The sequence below is a fragment of the Alosa pseudoharengus genome, unplaced genomic scaffold, assembly GCF_046254945.1.
Source record: "Alosa pseudoharengus isolate Yale_2024_CS ecotype anadromous, Long Island Sound unplaced genomic scaffold, YU_APseudo_1.1 YU_APseudo_1.1_scf_4, whole genome shotgun sequence".
NCBI classification, from domain to species: domain Eukaryota; kingdom Metazoa; phylum Chordata; class Actinopteri; order Clupeiformes; family Clupeidae; genus Alosa; species Alosa pseudoharengus.
Genome location: NW_027468774.1, coordinates 26,338,057 through 26,354,901, shown reverse-complemented (window position 1 = coordinate 26,354,901; position 16,845 = coordinate 26,338,057). Strand labels below are relative to the sequence as shown.

Genomic DNA, 16,845 nt, shown 5'->3' with positions numbered 1-16,845 from the left:
CGCCCATGCCACACAGGGCGGCCAATCAACATGCAGAAACAAACAGACAGCAAAGCAGGAGCGAGGCAGCAGGTTAGCGGGAGTTAGACTCACGGCAAACACAAACAACACAACGGGCTTCACAGTTATGCAGTTATTCAGTACACAGCAAATCCAAGCAGACTACTGTCTACACAAAGGTTTTTTGTTCTGTCACAGCATTCACAGTCAGAGCCATGACAATGACGTCTGAATGGAAGGCGTAACAATAGCATCACATTGGTAACATACCTCACTAGTTACTCTACAGTGCCACCAAGTTATAACTGGCATCATAAATTATGTCAATTAACAAGGTTACCTGTTAGTATGGATTCATTTCTGTAGCCTGGTAGACTGTTTATAGAACTGTATAACAAATTCAGGGGGCCTGCATTCAGAGGCAACTAAGTAGGTGGAGGACAGGGTTGGTTCATGGAAACCAAAGCTGAACAGAACCTAGAATATTCCAGTGATACTAGTTCAGGTAAGGTTTTTGTCAAAGGGCATAGAGTTTTTTAGCTATGCACTTGCACACAGAAACAATTCCTGAGATGAGTTTCTACTCTGGCAATATGGCCCTTAAAAAGCAAGATACAAACATATTATAAAAGTGAATTTGTTCTGATTATATTATGTAAAACATTAAACTTCTTTGAGGATGTATGCTGTTCCTATCAGAACCTAGTGTGGTGTTAAACTGACAACATATGGTACCTACCATTGTAAAATTGTGTTGAAACATGCATAATACATGCACTACGGAAAACGATGCTGAGACACAAACAATGATAATGACACATAAATGTGTTAAAAAATATCATAGTTACAAGGAAAGAATATTTTATGTGTAGGAACAGCCCCACCTAGAGGCAGATGTAAGTCATGAAATGCATCAAGACATTTTAGCAATCAAATCAAAGTGATAGAATCACTATTAGGCTGCCCATAGCCTTATTTCAAACCGGGCATCATAAAAATCTTAAGTGCTATAAAGATGTAAAACCTCTGTGTTCAATACATTTGAATAAATTAATAATGTGAGCATTGCAGTGATGTTATTCTATTAAGGATGTGATTCTCATCTTAACTGAAGTGTCAGGATTTTGTTACATTAGAAATCTGATGCTGATCTAAAATATGTTTCTGTAAATCAAATCAAAGCATCATGCACACGAGTGATCCATGGGGATCTAGCTGCTTTGGGGGCAGGATAACTGTCACCAAGGTAACTGTTGCTGTGACATATCCAAAAGAGGGGAGGAGAGAACAAAACCATCATCCCTTCAGTGTTTACGTTTAGAAAGGTAAATCAATCATGACAATTCAAACACTTATGCTTAAATGCACACAGGCAGGTGCACACCACACACACACATACTGTACACACACACACACTCATTAATGCACATATGGATGCACGAGCACAGACAAACACACGTACACACATACATACACACACACACACACACACACACACACACAGGTTGGTAGAAATATTACATATACACAACATTCATACAGGTTTGTACAAAAAGCATAAACACACACACACACACACACACACACAAACAAACACACACTCTGGCCATTAGAAACCATAGCGTTAGTGTGGCGTCAGATGACTCGCTCCTTTTCAGGGACAGTACCATGGCAACATGGAGGAGGGCAGCAAACTGCTGGTCTGTTACCACGGCGATAAGGGATAAAGGATGGGGGGGGGTAAACTTTCCAATGAAGATTCAGTGGAGATGGAGGAAACCATAGGGGGAGTAGGGGGGGGGGGGGGGGGTGTCAGGGTGTGTGACTGGCTGAGAGTGTGAATGACTAAGCGAGCATGTGTCTGTCTAGCTTCACATGGACTGGCACTAGGGATCTACTGCATTCGATTTCAAGGATGTGCACTGCCTGTGTGTGTGAGTGAGTGTGTGTCTGTGGGTGTACGCGTGATGTACGCATGTGGGTGTACGCATGACTGTTGCGATGAACCAAGAGCCACATATGTTTGTCTCTGATGAGCGGAAGCTTGTGCCGGGAGGGAATGGAGGAGAAGAGAAAAGAAGAGAGGAGAGGAGAAAGAGAGGATGGGATGTGTGCAAGAAGGGTCAACTTTCACATTGCCAGGGCGCCACCCCACCCCAACGGAGGAACGGAGGTCACTACGTGCATCAATGACTCCACTATCCACAACACTCCCCCTTCCAAATCCTCCCCCTTCCTGCTTCTACCCCCAGTCAGGTCTTAGAGGGTGTGCTCGTCCTCCTGGCCGTCAGCGTCCAGCAGCTCCAGGTTGCGCTTGAGAGAGGTCAGCACCTGTACCTGCAGGTTGGACACGGGCTCCGGGGAGGCGGCCAACGCGGCCGTCACCATGGTGCGGTTGAGGAGCGGGTTGGGCGGGTTGCTGCTCGGGGGGTGCGTGGCCTTCCAGTACGCCTCCAGGTAGTCCGCCAGGTGCTCACACGCATCCTCCAGCTGGTTCTCGTCCAGGATGATGTCAAACAGCTCCTGTTGAATGGACATGGGGCAGTGGGGGGGAGATGTACTTGTGAGATCACTCGTCACTCGATAACATATGGGGGGTAGAAGCTAGAAGCTAGAAGATAATAGATAGATAGATAGATAGATAGATAGATACTTTATTGATCCCCAGGGGAAAATCATAATGATGAGTCATGAAGTCATGAAAGAGACTTATGACCAGTTTACCATCTGAGAATCCAAAAGAGCAAGAGTGTAAGGGCGATACTCTTGCGACTAGAGATACTCCTGCTACTACTGCTATACTCCCTTGGACTATTTGAATTCTTCTTGAAATGGGTGATTGAAAACATAATAATGGGTAGGGCTTTCTTACTAATGACAGCTGCCACTATTAACAAGCAAACACTCACACACTCTCTGTCTCTGTCACACACACACACACACACACAAGCACTCACCGGGGGACACTGGGCTAGTTTATCTGCTGCCACCATCTGGACATTGAGGTGTTTGGCCTGAGATTTCCCTCGAGATTTAATCAGCCTCTGCAATACCTGAGAGAGGAGAAACAACAAAGTCAGAGCGTGCTTAATGTGTCACTGATCTCATGTTGTGAGTGAGCGTGTGTATTTGTGTATGTAACAAAGAGAGAAAATTAGCAGCTTGTTAACACAGAAGGTCAAGCACTCTCAAAAGTTATCAGCTTTTAAGAGCTGTGTTTGTTTGACAGTTACTTGCAGCTTCACTTGAAACTCACATACACAAAATAATCCCAATCCCAATAGACTAAACAATTCCACAAAACCACTATTTATATATATATTAGGGCTGTCAATCGATTAAAAAAATTAATAGAATTAATTACATACTCTGTGATTAATTAAAGGGACACCAGGCAACGTTTTCGTGTTAATTACTCAACTTCGTAAGTCTGTATATGGTTAAATGACTCATTACAGGGTGAATGAAGACTCTCTCGCCCGCCCCTACTGCCAGTAGGAAGAATATCCCGCTTGCAAGTTCAGTGTATCGTACCCGCCGACCGAAGCAGGATCAGTTTACATCCTGCATCCACAACACAGAGGCAGGCTAACGAAACGCTAGCGATTGTTGCAAACGTGTGTATAATGGCAGAGCCAGCGAAGAAGCAGCGAAAACCCTTGACGGAAGATGCAAAGAAAAGGAAAAGAGCTTCAGACCGAGCGAGGGGGAGTTTCGTAGAGAAAAAGCATCAGGCTTGCCTGGTGTCCCTTTAATCTAAATTAATCGCATATTTCATTTTTGCTGTAAAAGTATTTTAAATATTTAAATTCAAATGAACCATTGAATAATCAGCATTAGTGACATTAAAGTTCAAAAACTCTCACTCAAACTTTCACTGTTCAAATAATGGCCATAATAATCTATGATATGACCTAATATGCTTAGGAAATAAATTCAAAAGTGCTTCGGGAAGAAGTTTTTTTTTTCACATACAAGGCATTTCAGGCCACAGATATAACCTAGGGGACACAATGAAAATAAATTAACACTCCCCTCAATGTCAACACTATTTCTTATTCGACTTTTTTTCAATAAACACTTTATTTTTTTAATCAACACCATCAGGCCGTTTTTCAAAAGTAAATGTTCCAATCAATGATCTAGGCAGCACATTTTCTTCTTTCTCCTTCATTTTACAGTCTAATGGTTACTGACTAGAACGGCTCGGGGTCAAAGGTCATATGGAATCGATTAATCTGCGCTATTTTTTTTAATCAGTTATTTTTTCTCAAATTAATTAATCGAAATTAATCAGTTATTTTGATAGCCCTAATATATATATATATATATATATATATATATATATATAACGTCATAAGGCTGAGAGTATGAGGTACCTTGGGTGAGGCTATCTTTATATAGACGATGATAGGAGCCAGGGAGGTTTTAGCCAGCTGAGATGGGTGGTTTATGGTGTCAGCATCTAGGGCTACCAGTTGCAGTGTGCGGGCCAACTCAAAGATCCGCTCAATCTCGCTCTGAACTTCAGCTGACAAAGACAGAGAGGGAGGTGAGAAGACAGACAGACAGACAGACACACACACACACACACACACACACACACACACACACACACACACACACACACACCTTTCAATATATATATTCAATATAACCAATATATGAAATTGTACAAAAAAAAATGGTACACATGCAATTTTGCATGTTAGTACATGCAAGAGGCTGACACTCGGTCCAACTCTATGTGAAAGTGGGAGTGTGTCATTGTGAATTGTGTGTGTGTGTGTGTGTGTGTATGTGCATGTGTGTGTGTGCGTATGGTCCATCACTCTATGTTTCTTTTCCATTTAAACTCCAGTTAAATGGAACACATAAACATTGATTCAACAGCTTATTACACAAAGAGAAGGTTAGGTTGCAAGACACAAATAAAAATACATGTTGATTTAGTATTTCCAATACACACATACGGACATATGTGCTTGTGTATGGCAGTTGAAACACGCATACACAAACGTGCACAAGACTGGCATTGGGTTAATGTTAATAACACATGTATTTATGTTATATCAAGACAAATGCTGCACACATAGCATTTCAATCATTTAAAAGTCAATTGAATTACAAATCATGAGAGCATTAAAATTAGTTTCTAAATTACCTATTTTTACCAAATGAAAAATACCTTACAAACAAAGTTAGTGGAGTATGCAGGAATTCAAATAGTGAGTCCACTTAAAGCTGAAGGCCAGTAACACTAACTGATCAGCGACTACATGGTAGAGTTCTGGAGGTCGAGCGTAGTTATGGAAGCAGAGGGGGAGACTGGTTTCTGGGTCACAATGATTAATGGGAGGGGGAGTATGGAACTGTGTGTGAATGTGAATGTGTATGCTGGTGTTTGTTTGTGTGTGTGAGAGTGTGAGAGTGTGTGTGTGTGTGTGTGTGTGTGAAGGTGTGTACGTGTGTGTAGGTTTATGCATGTGTGTGTGCACGCTTGTGTGTATGTATGTGTCATTTAGTTTGGTGAGAGGTGTATTCAGTTACTCTCTCTCTCTCTCTGTGTGTGTGCGTGTGTGCGTGCACGTGAACCCCCTCCTCCACACAGGCTATCACTTTACACTCCAGTGGGCAGAGAGGTAGGCTATAAAACACCATCCTCACCCCCCCCCCCCCACTCCAGACCATTCCCTTCTTCTCCACCACCTCCTCCATCCCTGATTATCTGCTCCTACACCCTAGTGTTCCTGCAGTTATTCCTGCATGCCACAGGCACCACACAGCGCCCACACCAAACGTTAGAAGAGAGACAGGAGGAGAGGCAAGGTGAGTTGATTAATGGATGAATGGATGGAGGGATGGAGGGACAAATGGATGGATGAACAGATTTGGGAGAAAAAAGAGTGTTCGCAGGGGTGGGAGAGGATACGTACCCAGTACGTCTGAAATACGGGAAGGAGAGACAGTGGAAGCACAAGGTGGAAGGAGGGAGGGGGGTGGGTGAAAGAGACAGAAAGGACAGGATGGAAGAGAGAGAGAGAGAGAGAGAGAGAGAGAGAGAGAGAGAGAGAGAGGAAAAGAACAGACACAGTCAGACACACAGAGCAGGATGAAATCATTCAGACTCCATTCCGAAATGACACGACCACTCAAGGTCATCTTGAGAGGAACAGGTTACCTTACTACCCAGGTTTATGTAGGATAAAGTCAACTCCTGAGATCTTCTTGGCTGAGATTGAGTTCACATATAATACATGGAATAGATATCGACTTCCATCGACTCTGTGAATTTACAGTCCTTGTTCATGAGCAAAACACCAAATTATTCCTTATGAATGTTATGTTAAAACTAATGCTGCTGAAAATAATATGGTGCTTGTTTATTACTTAGTGAATATACCAACTTTTGGGAAAAAATGTAGCCATTTACTTCAGTTTCATGAATGCTGTCTTTTCTTACATACATATATGATTGCTGGGCTTGAAAAAAAACATATAGCATTCATAACAGAACACACAGAGAATGAAACATAAACATGTGTTCATGAAAATACAATAATGCAATGCAACTTTTAATGAGGGGTGTGTGTGTGTGTGTGTGTGTGTCTAAAATAGTTTGTGTTGACTTATTCCCTTACCCAGGCTGGATCTAGTGCTTGATCGTTCTATGATGGTGTGTTTGCTGGGGTTGTTGAGGACAGAACGTTTAGCCAGGGAGATATCTGCTGTCACCCGGGTGATGGATATTCTGGAGAACAGAACACATTATCCATGGTAACATCATAGCGTACGTTATGATACCGTAGCAGGTAATCTTAGGTACCGTAGTGGTAGTAATCTTAGAACTGCAACATAACAGCCGTTCACCAGCCACACAACTGAAGTGTTCTGTCTGCAGAGTATATCATTTTAGAAGACTGGACTCATTTTAGGTCTAAAAACTAATTTGCTCTAGAAGACTGTGTTGCCAGTTCCATTGATTATAGAGGGAGCTATAATTCTTTGAATGGTTGTACACTCAGGGCCAGATGTACGTACAGATTGCGAATGCTGTCAGACCCAAGTTTCCGTCGTATTTATCAATCGTTCAATCCTTAGTGTAAACAAGTAGGGAGATGATGAAGATCAGCAGTTCTACTCAAACTACTTGTGCTCGTAGGCTATGGAAGATTGGTCAAATCAGAAAGTAGGAAAGTAGGAAAGTTTAAGTGAAAGATGTGAAAGTGAAAGTAAGACATTCGAAAGGCCAACGAAAGTTAAGGTTGCTTTTGGTAGTACAAATACTTTCACCACAAAAACTGGTGCTCTAAATAGCGATTCTGTTGTCTTTGAAAGGTTCTCTTATTGACGCATTGAACTGCAATTTGGATTAACACCTGCTTTTACAAGGCGGAAGTATTTAGGCGCAGAATAGACGTGCGCTTTCAGGAGCAGTCTTTGTACATACCGCGGAATACATAATTAGGCGCTCTTTACTCTTCCCCTCCCATCTTTTTACGCTAAACTCCCACTTTCCCCTGGATCCTCCCATGAATGCATATGCATGACATGACAAACGCAATCTGCCACTTTCAGCTCCCGCGACAGGCAGTTTGCGCTTTTACATCATTGCGGCCTGTTTGTACATACCTCGCAATGATTTTACACGCACATTGCGAAACAAATACGCCTGAAGTGGGCGCAAAAGCGTTAGTACATCTGGCCCTCAGTGTAGCCTAGCTATCACCCTGTAGTTTAGTCAGAATTACAGAACAAAATTTCCCCGGCAAAGCTTTCTACTTTCTATGCTTCTCGGAACGCAGCACAAGTCATGAACTTACCTGCCCTCAAATTTGTGTTTCAGAAAGTCAAACAGTGCTTTCTGCATCATGTCAGTCACCTGGAGACCACATCAACACAATATGGTACATCAAAATGGAATCAAACAGAAGATTGAATATAGACAAATATACACAAAAATAAAAATCTTTTTCTTTTAACATATAGGAAATACCTCATATCCTTTGAGTGATGGCCCAACAAGTACAATAGGTCTCATGGATGGTACCACATCATAGGGGGGGATATGTTCCATCTAATTAAAGATAAAGCAGTGCTTTTAATATTAAATATCACACACACACATACGCACACACACACACACACACACACACACACACACACACACACACACACAGACACACACATGCATGCGTGCATCGCCGATGGCTTGAGTGGCACACTGCGTGTGATGTTAAATCATGTTATACACGTTGCAGCATAACAGAAGACAAAGACTGACACTTTGTGGGTGCATGAACAACAGGTGTGTGGTGACAGATTTCACACTGGGTGTGCAGCCGCTACAGGTATGACCCAACGGCCCCTGCAGTGGAGAAGCAGTGATGTCTATGCCGTCTCTATTAACTCTCACTGCAGTATGGAGAGCACTTCAGTTCAGATAGAACATGAGAAGCACAGAAAGTACCAGTGAACATGAGGGTGAGCAAGGGCCAGGAGAAGGAAGAGAGAAAAGGGAAAGAGAGAGAGAGAGAGAGAGAGAGAGAAGGAGAGAGAGATAAAGAGAAAGAAAGAGGAAGAGAAAGCAAAAGCTCCCTCCCACTCACCTGGGCTTGTTACATAAAGATAGAGAGACTTGGCCAAGAGAGAGAGAGTGGTATCCATTTCCATGTGAAATAGGGCCTGTTATCTGCTTCCCAGTAAAAGCTTTTCTTCAAATGCCCTTCGGCTGTTTAAGCATATAGGGGCTCCTTTGATGTTTGCTCACTTTTCACGTTTGCCAATGTATATGACTGTGTGTGTGTGTGTGTGTGTGTGTGTGTGTGTGTGTGTGTGTGTGTGTGAGCTCACATGCCATTTGGATGGAATCTTCACTGCATGGTTGCTGTGGTGATATATGCCAATGGACATGAATACAAGTTGTTCATGGCATCTCATGGTTACCCACACCAGCTAAATCTCTTAACGGGCTTCATAATTATAATCTGTATCACCATCATCATACTCATACTACAAGGACATATACAATCATGTTGTTAAAATAAGAGGCCACTCTTTCTTTAGTTTTAAAGTTAATCGTTTTTTAGGGGGGGAAAGTCAATGAAATAGATATTTTATTGTTGTGTCTAATTGTTCTCAATAGACATAACAATTTAAATTCTGGTAGAGAACACCACCAACGGACAGTGTTTGCAATGTTTATAATGGAAAACTTTGGGAACTTTCATTTTCTTGGGAGCAAGATTGGGGGGAAAAGTCACATTCCACATCTCAATAATATAAAAACTCCCAGAGGCATCTCTGAGTGTACAAGAGAACCCCATGAGTCTGAGATGTACTTTAGGGAAAACATGTAGAGGACATTTTGAGTAGAAATAAAACAAATAAATGTCCACTTAGGTAAAAAAAATAAAAAAATAAATAAATTTAAATTCTTTAAATAACAAGTAATTAAATAACTTGCACTAACGGCCTACATACTATAAGAATAACGGCACTACGTGATGGGATGATGTCATAATCATAATTCCTTCTATCCAGCCCATCACAATCATTCATTTTAATCTATAAGCACTATTGTTAGGGCCCCCTACATTATGATGTTACTTTAGTCATAAACAAAAGCAGTTACTGCCGTAACAATGGCACACACGTCATCACACTAAATATCTATGACAACCATCATAGTCCATGTGATAATCATAATTATTATATTGCATCATAATAAACACAGGTCATATCCAAACTGATATCATTACAGTTCTCTTAGCCCTATCGTCATCATCTGAACAGGTTTAAACTGCCTATGAGTTGCTTTGAACATGGCTAAAAATACTGTCTCAATGATCACTTTCATTCAGCACTTAATCACAAAACTATGACCTCAAACTCATTAACCTCCATATAAAGACCACAAAAATACCATCACCAAATATTTTTAGACTAATGCTACCCGCACATCTGAAGACTTTGACAAGATTTGGGAAAGATTATTGAAAGATTGGAGTCTTTTAAATAATGTCCCTCATTCAAACTTTACCCAAAAGACTACAATCTTTCAAGAATCTTTCCCAAATCTTGTCAAAGTCTTCTGGTGTAAGGATGGTTTTAGTTCAATACATACGTCTCAAAAGTCTTCCCATAATCCCAACACACTCTAACTATATGTCTAAATCGATATCTCTATCTATGTATATGCTGGATATGAATATGAAGGAATATGAGTAGACAGGCCCCTGATGGGGTGGTGGGAAAGCCAGACGAGAGAGGGCAGAGGAGCATGCAAGAGGAAATAACACATAATCAGAAGGTTAGAGATTAGAGGTCGTTGCTATAGCGACTCACCGACTTCTGTTTCTGTTTGGCCGGCCCGCCTAGCATTCGTCAAACACCCCCCAAGTGTGAGTAGCGCAGACAAATCAAACAGAGAGAGAGAGAGAGAGAGAGAGAGAGAGACAGAAACACAGAACACAGAAGCACCAGGCTGTTACTGACACACTGTTAGAGCATTACGGAGGCACTGGGAGAGGAGGGCTGGCATTAACACTCACATTTTGAACTGGACTATTCCCCCATGTTAATCAAGTATGTTGACAGGTGCTGCAGAGGTATAAAGTGGTAGGTCACAAGGTGATAGTGGGTTCTCTAAACTCCTCTCCTAGTCCTCTACACACAGACAAACACACGCACACACACACACGCATGCGTGCATGTCAACACACTCTCCGCACTCCACTCCAGGTAGGGGCGGGCGGGTGAGTCAGTGGCGAGCTGGCAGAGGAGGGGTGAGGTCAGGGTTAGTTTGGACACGTTGAACGGTCAGCAGCATAGCTCTCTCTCTCTCTCCTTTCTCTTGCTTTCGCCTCCACCGCCCCAGCGACTGGTGCGGAGAGGGGGGTTGGGAGGGCATTTGCCATGGTTACCTTCTTAAAGAAGGGCAGGCGGGGGATGTTGGCCTGAGGGGAAGTGACACTACCAGCCCCGCCCCGGTGGTCGCCCCGGGCGTCGGCCATCGGCTCTGCCTCCTCCACCTCTAGATCCAAGGCATCATCATAGAGCCCCGCGGAGAAATCAGCTACTGAGAGGGGGGGAGGGAGGGAGCGGGAGTCACCAGGGGAAAGGGTAGAGGAAAGAGAGGGAGACAGACACAGGAGGACAGACAAACAGAGAAAGAGGGGAAGAGAGAGAGAGAGAGAGAGAGAGAGAGAGCATAGCAAGAAGAAAAGGTGAAAAGGTGCATAGCAGAGTGCATGTGGATGCAGAGAGAGGAAGGGAGAAAGATAAAAAGTAAAATAAAAACACACAGAATGTTGCACAGGGCAAAGGACAGCAGGAGAAAGGAGAAAGGGAAGAGGGAGAGAAAAAGAAAGAGAGAAAGAGAGAGAAAGAGTAAAAGTGTGATGTTCAGTCGTTCAGAGACATGGAGGAGAATGAAGAGACAGCAGCTGAGCAGATGGAAGAGCTGATACAAGCTGAGGGATGAAAGTAGCAAAGATAAGAATCGTAGTGTGAAGTCGCTCATAACACTGGCGACCAGAAAGAGAGAATGTGGCTGGGAGTGTGACTGTGAGACATGACAGAGAGGTGTAGGCCGCTGCAGAGCCAAGAGATCCAGGAAATTAGAGAAATAAGAGAATGAGAGAAAGGACATCCAGTGTGGAAGGTGGCGGGAGGGGGGTTGGTGGTTCAAAACTGAGTTGGTATGTGTGACTGTGTGTGTGTGTGTGTGTGTGTGTGTGTGTGTGTGTGTGTATGTGACTGGAACGCAGGGGATCTGAGGCAGCTCCATACACTCTCTCCAAAAAAGTCTTTCAAAAATGTAGAACCCTTTGCATCTTCTAAGAACCATTCAAGGTTCCACGAAAGGGGAAAAAAATCCTAGCATTCTTGCAAACAACAATAATTTCTCACGTTTTGCATGTCAATATTCCAAAATCTATGCAGACTATGCAGCACCGCAACCATGGAAACAGACACCATAAGGACTCATTTCCGCTCTCTCGTCTTACCTGTCCCAGGTGGGGTGGGCCTCCTGGTTCCTGAGGCGACATCAAGACTGGAGCTCCCGCCCGATTTACTAAAAGCACAAGAGAGATTAACATTTAATATTTGGCTAATATTATATTACAGACTACATTCTGATGAGTAAAATAAAATTAAATGTCAAAGCATATGATGTCATCCCTGCTTATGAGTAAAATAAAATTAAATGTTAAAGCATATGATGTCATCCCTGCTTTGGCCAGAAGAGTGAGTGGGCAAGAACAAACTACTATCATAGAGACGTTCTGCACATCAAGTCCCAGACCATGTAGTCTGTTCATCGCATCGCACTGCCAAAGCCGTGTACTGGACACTGCTTGCAGTGTTCTCAGGACAGGGATGGGCTGATTGTAATAAAGCTCATGTTCTTTAAACAGACAGAGTGAACATTTGGTGCTGGTCTAGTGTGTGCTGAATTAGGACTGAATCCCACTGAGTGGGATGACTGGGGAGATTCAGAGATTCGGTTCAAGGCTGTCCAGCTGGTAAATTAGTGAGGCTATTTTGACACTGATGCTCCTGACACTGTGACTAGCTAAAAAATGAAAGGGGGGAAAAACAATCCTGGCACAACGATTGGCTGGGAGAGAGGAATGGTGATGTGGTGATTGGCTCTCACCTAGAGCTGAGGCGGTTCTGTCTCATCCTCTGTTCCTGGAGCAGACGGGTGTTCTCCAGCTTCACAGGGCTTGGGATGAAGCCCACCTCACAGCCCTCCTTCACCAGACGCCCGATCCACCAGTCATTATTGTACTTCTGTTAAGCCATGCACACACACACACACACACACACACACACACACACACACACACACACACACACACACACACACACACACACACACACACACAGACACAGACACAGACACAGACACACACACACACAGACACACACACACACACAAATGGACACCCATCAAAACAAATCTAAATGATACAATTGCAAAGTACTTAACTGTCATTTTGTCACAAAGGCGGAGATGCATAAGAGACTATTTGTAAATGTAGTATGCAAATAAGAGTGTGGACCTCTTTAATATGCAGAAAGTCTTTGGCTTCAAATGAGATGGCCATGCCCTGAACAGGGACGTCATCGTTTGGACCCGGGTTGTAGCCCACGTTAGTTCTCACAGCAAAGGCCACAGGCTTAGTCTGGAGAGAGAGAACAAACAGTAGGATAAGCAGGCTCTGGTGAAGAGTAGAGCAAGAGCATACATTAAAAAGACAAAATGACAAGATGACAGAAGATGGACATGCAAACAACAAGAGCGAAAGCAGAAGGGAAGAGAGATGAAAAATGAAGGAGCGAAAAAGACCTGTCCATCTTGAGACGTAAAGAGAGCTGTTGATAGTGAAGAGGAGGGGAAAGAAAGTGAATACTATGTCCTTCATTGCTTTGCGTACCATTAGTAACTTCGACTCTACTAAGTGACTGATAAGATTCAAGCCACAGATAGCGTCATGAAGTAAGTTTTAATGTGTAATAGGATGTTGTACATGTGTTGGTCTTACTAAATGCTTACCGGTATTTGTTTCTTACATTGTTATTTTGTTTTTGTCAAAGTCACAGACAAATTTCCACCTTGGTGGGCATTAAAGATAATATTCTATTCTATTCTATTCTATTCTATATCCTATTCCAAAACAGAACAGACTGCTAAGAGCAGGCAATAAGGTTGTTGAGACATGCTGAGACTCATGTGGGACAGAGACAGAGAGGTAGAGAGTATGGACTTATGGGTGGGGTCAACAGGGCGACCACAGACCTTGGCTTTCTCGAGGGTGGCCAGAGCCTGCCTGTCAGCCTCCTTCCTCAGAGCCTCGGGGTCCTCCTCCAGCGACACATCCGAGTCCGACGGACGACTGGTGTATGAGTCCGCAGAACCCTGGGATGGACAAGCAGAGAAAGAAAGGCAGAGAGAGACAGAGGGGGGTGGGGGGGTTAAAATAAAGAATATAACTCTGGAAAAAGTCGGAAGAAGATTTGACACTCACTCAACTGTGAATTGACAAATTGGAACTTTGATCTGTGTGAGAACCACATAACACTTCTATTACTTGAAACCTGAAAAGAGAGAATGCCAGGAACCCAAGTCCCATGTTTCAAACTTTTCAGATTTGAAATGTCTTCATGTTGTTGTCTTCAAATGAGTTCATTAGTCAGGAAATATTTTCTTGTTTTAAACACAAGTAAATGTTTACAGAGCTTGCAGTTACACAGTTTAAATATGTTCATGAATTAATGTCATAGAGAGTTGAGAACAAATCTGTTTATGGCTGATGAGCTATATGTCCTCCCTGTGTGTGTGTGTGTGTGTGTGTGTGTGTGTGTGTGTGTGTGTGTGTGTGTGTGTGTGTGCATGTTTATATGCAGAATGCACCTGGTATGAAGACACACTCCCTTAAATAAACTCCTCTGCTTCAGAGAGGCCATAAATGACACACACACACACACACACACATACACAGAGAGAGAGAGAGAGAGAGAGAGAGAGAGAGAGAGAGAGAGAGAGAGAGAGAGAGAGAGAGAGAGAGAGAAAACAACTGACACAGCATGGAGGATGAGAGTTGTTCACAGTCGTCCTCTCAGAAGTTTGAGTGAGTATTATATATCACATTTATATAAGCATTGTGCAGTACCCTGCTCTTTTGGAGTTTAGATGCCCCTGTTTTCAGGTGTTAGACACATTCTTTTTCTGTGGGAGGAGAAGACAAGCATGTGGACAGCTGAGTGGAATGAGTCACCACAGAGGGAGAAAGAGAGAAGGAGAGAGAGAGAGAGGTGAGAGCAAGATCTAAAATAAAATAGAGGTGAGAATGAGCCATGGTGGAATTGACTGCTAAAGAAATGGCAGAAAATCACTGAGAAAGACAAATTAACACTCTCTCTCCCTCCCTCTCTCTTACAAGCACACATGCGCACACACACACACACACATTCACACACACAGACACACAAACCTTTCCACACATCTATTTAAACACACATGATGACTTGTCTGGAAGTATTTGCATGAATGGCAATTTCAGTGATATTATCACTCCCTACAAAGCATGACATAGTCACAATCCAATACAAAAATGTCATCTCAAGATTTACAGTTTAACTGTACATGTGCATGATAAATCCTCAGCAAGCATGTCAAGATTTAAGCTGCCAGTGATTGATTACTGATTACTGTGGAACATGGCCATATAATTAGGATGGCAATTTTTTCATGTATTGCTGAACGTGACAATACACTAGGGTTGGAGATTATCCTTGAGCCAATCAACATAATGATCCCACACACACACACACACACACACACACACATAGAGAAAAGCTACACTGTACTAACATCAGCAGTCAGTGCTCTGCATGTGTTGACATGCTTGGGCCTCCTTCATTTTGTTACAGCACTCATCCCGCGGGTTTGCCATCAGCACTCAGATAAGACTACTCATCAAAGGTGAGGTGCTGACTGTAATCTCTCTCTTTCTCTCTCTCTCTCTCTCTCTCTCTCTCTGTATGCCAGCCTATCTATCAGATGCTATTAATAACCACTGGTCACACCGTTCTTTTTTCAGAATATTTCAACATAATCTCGATATTACACATTCATGAACATGTTTCTTCAGAAACAGGCCTCTTCTTATTGCTCCAGCAACATTGATCAAATGCTCAGAATAAAACAAGTCTTACTTTAATCTCTCCTGCTCTTCACCTTGGCTCTGAACAAAATAATCAGCTTGGATGCTTAACATACTGATTATTATTATTGTTATTGTTGACAGGGGACTTACAATAACAGAATTATTGGATGGGGGGTTGTATTGAACAGGGGGATAACAACAATGCCTTGATCATAGAGCACCTTGTAGTTGGCGAAGAAAATGTTCCAGCAAGATGTGCTTGTCCCTTGCAGAACCTGGAAACTGCTCATGATTAAAGGGATCAGGCCAACACTTTGATTTCCCCTGTCTAAATTACCTATGGCTGGGAAAGTAAAACCAATTACTCGCCAGCCAACTTGCTTCAGAGTCATTTGTTGCGTAGCAGCAGCATGGCTGACACGCCCCGTTGCCTAGGCAACACACACTCTGCTGCCTTTCGACAAAGATGCACAACTCCCACAAGGCACATGATATATAATTCAGCAAAGCCATCAAACTTCATCTTTGTGTTCCTATGTCACTGTGCTCCCACCCCCCACCACCAACACATCTAGCCCCTCTCGGTCAGATTATGGTCTGTGGCTGGGCAGACAACAACAGTGCCACAGTAACCAAGCCTGTTGCTGCTACTGCTACAGTCAGAGACGAGAGAGCAAAGAAAGATGTGAAGGTTGGAAAGAGAGAGGAGGAGAGGTTGTGAAACAAATGCGTGGGAGAGGTGGAGAGGAGACTCAAAGGGAGGAGTACAGTGTGTGCACTTAACAACGGATGCACGCACACACACGCATGCGTGCACACACACGTACACACACACACACACACACACACACACACACACACACACAGAAAACCACAAACACAAGTTAACAGAACCCTCTGTCTTTATCATATTAACTTTGATAAAAAAAATGGATGGATCTTCACCATGAGTTTTTATACACAAATGTCTGTGTAATAGAAGAAAAGACTATGCACCTGCTGTGTGTATGTTTGTATGTACGTGTGTGTGTGTGTGTGTGTGTGTGTGTGTGTGTGTGTGTGTCAGTGAAAGTGAAGGTGTACGTGTCTGCATGTGAGTGTAGGTGAGACTATAATTATCCCCCTAGGTGGCTGATTGCCTCTCTACAGCTCAATCAGGTAAGCG

At 43.0% G+C, this 16,845-nt stretch overlaps 1 protein-coding gene across 7 annotated transcripts in view; it reads right to left on the bottom strand.

Annotated features, from left to right (window-relative positions):
* The window catches only part of cacnb1 (calcium channel, voltage-dependent, beta 1 subunit), a 32,841-nt gene that overhangs the window by 2,607 nt on the left and 13,389 nt on the right, over positions 1–16,845 (bottom strand). For 2 of the 7 annotated variants that reach the window (XM_076265597.1, XM_076265598.1), the window contains exons 3-13: positions 13,811–13,930; positions 13,074–13,196; positions 12,665–12,801; positions 12,012–12,079; positions 10,926–11,080; positions 7,997–8,077; positions 7,824–7,882; positions 6,642–6,751; positions 4,380–4,531; positions 2,958–3,053; positions 2,338–2,523 (exon numbers count right to left, since the gene is read on the bottom strand). In XM_076265597.1, coding sequence (XP_076121712.1) covers positions 2,338–2,523; positions 2,958–3,053; positions 4,380–4,531; positions 6,642–6,751; positions 7,824–7,882; positions 7,997–8,077; positions 10,926–11,080; positions 12,012–12,079; positions 12,665–12,801; positions 13,074–13,196; positions 13,811–13,930 — 1,287 coding nt within the window. Of the gene's footprint in view, positions 1–27; positions 2,524–2,957; positions 3,054–4,379; positions 4,532–6,641; positions 6,752–7,823; positions 7,883–7,996; positions 8,078–10,347; positions 10,377–10,925; positions 11,081–12,011; positions 12,080–12,664; positions 12,802–13,073; positions 13,197–13,810; positions 13,931–16,845 lie in introns of those variants that run through there. The other 5 variants (XM_076265599.1, XM_076265600.1, XM_076265601.1 and 2 more) reach the window with 3 other exon arrangements.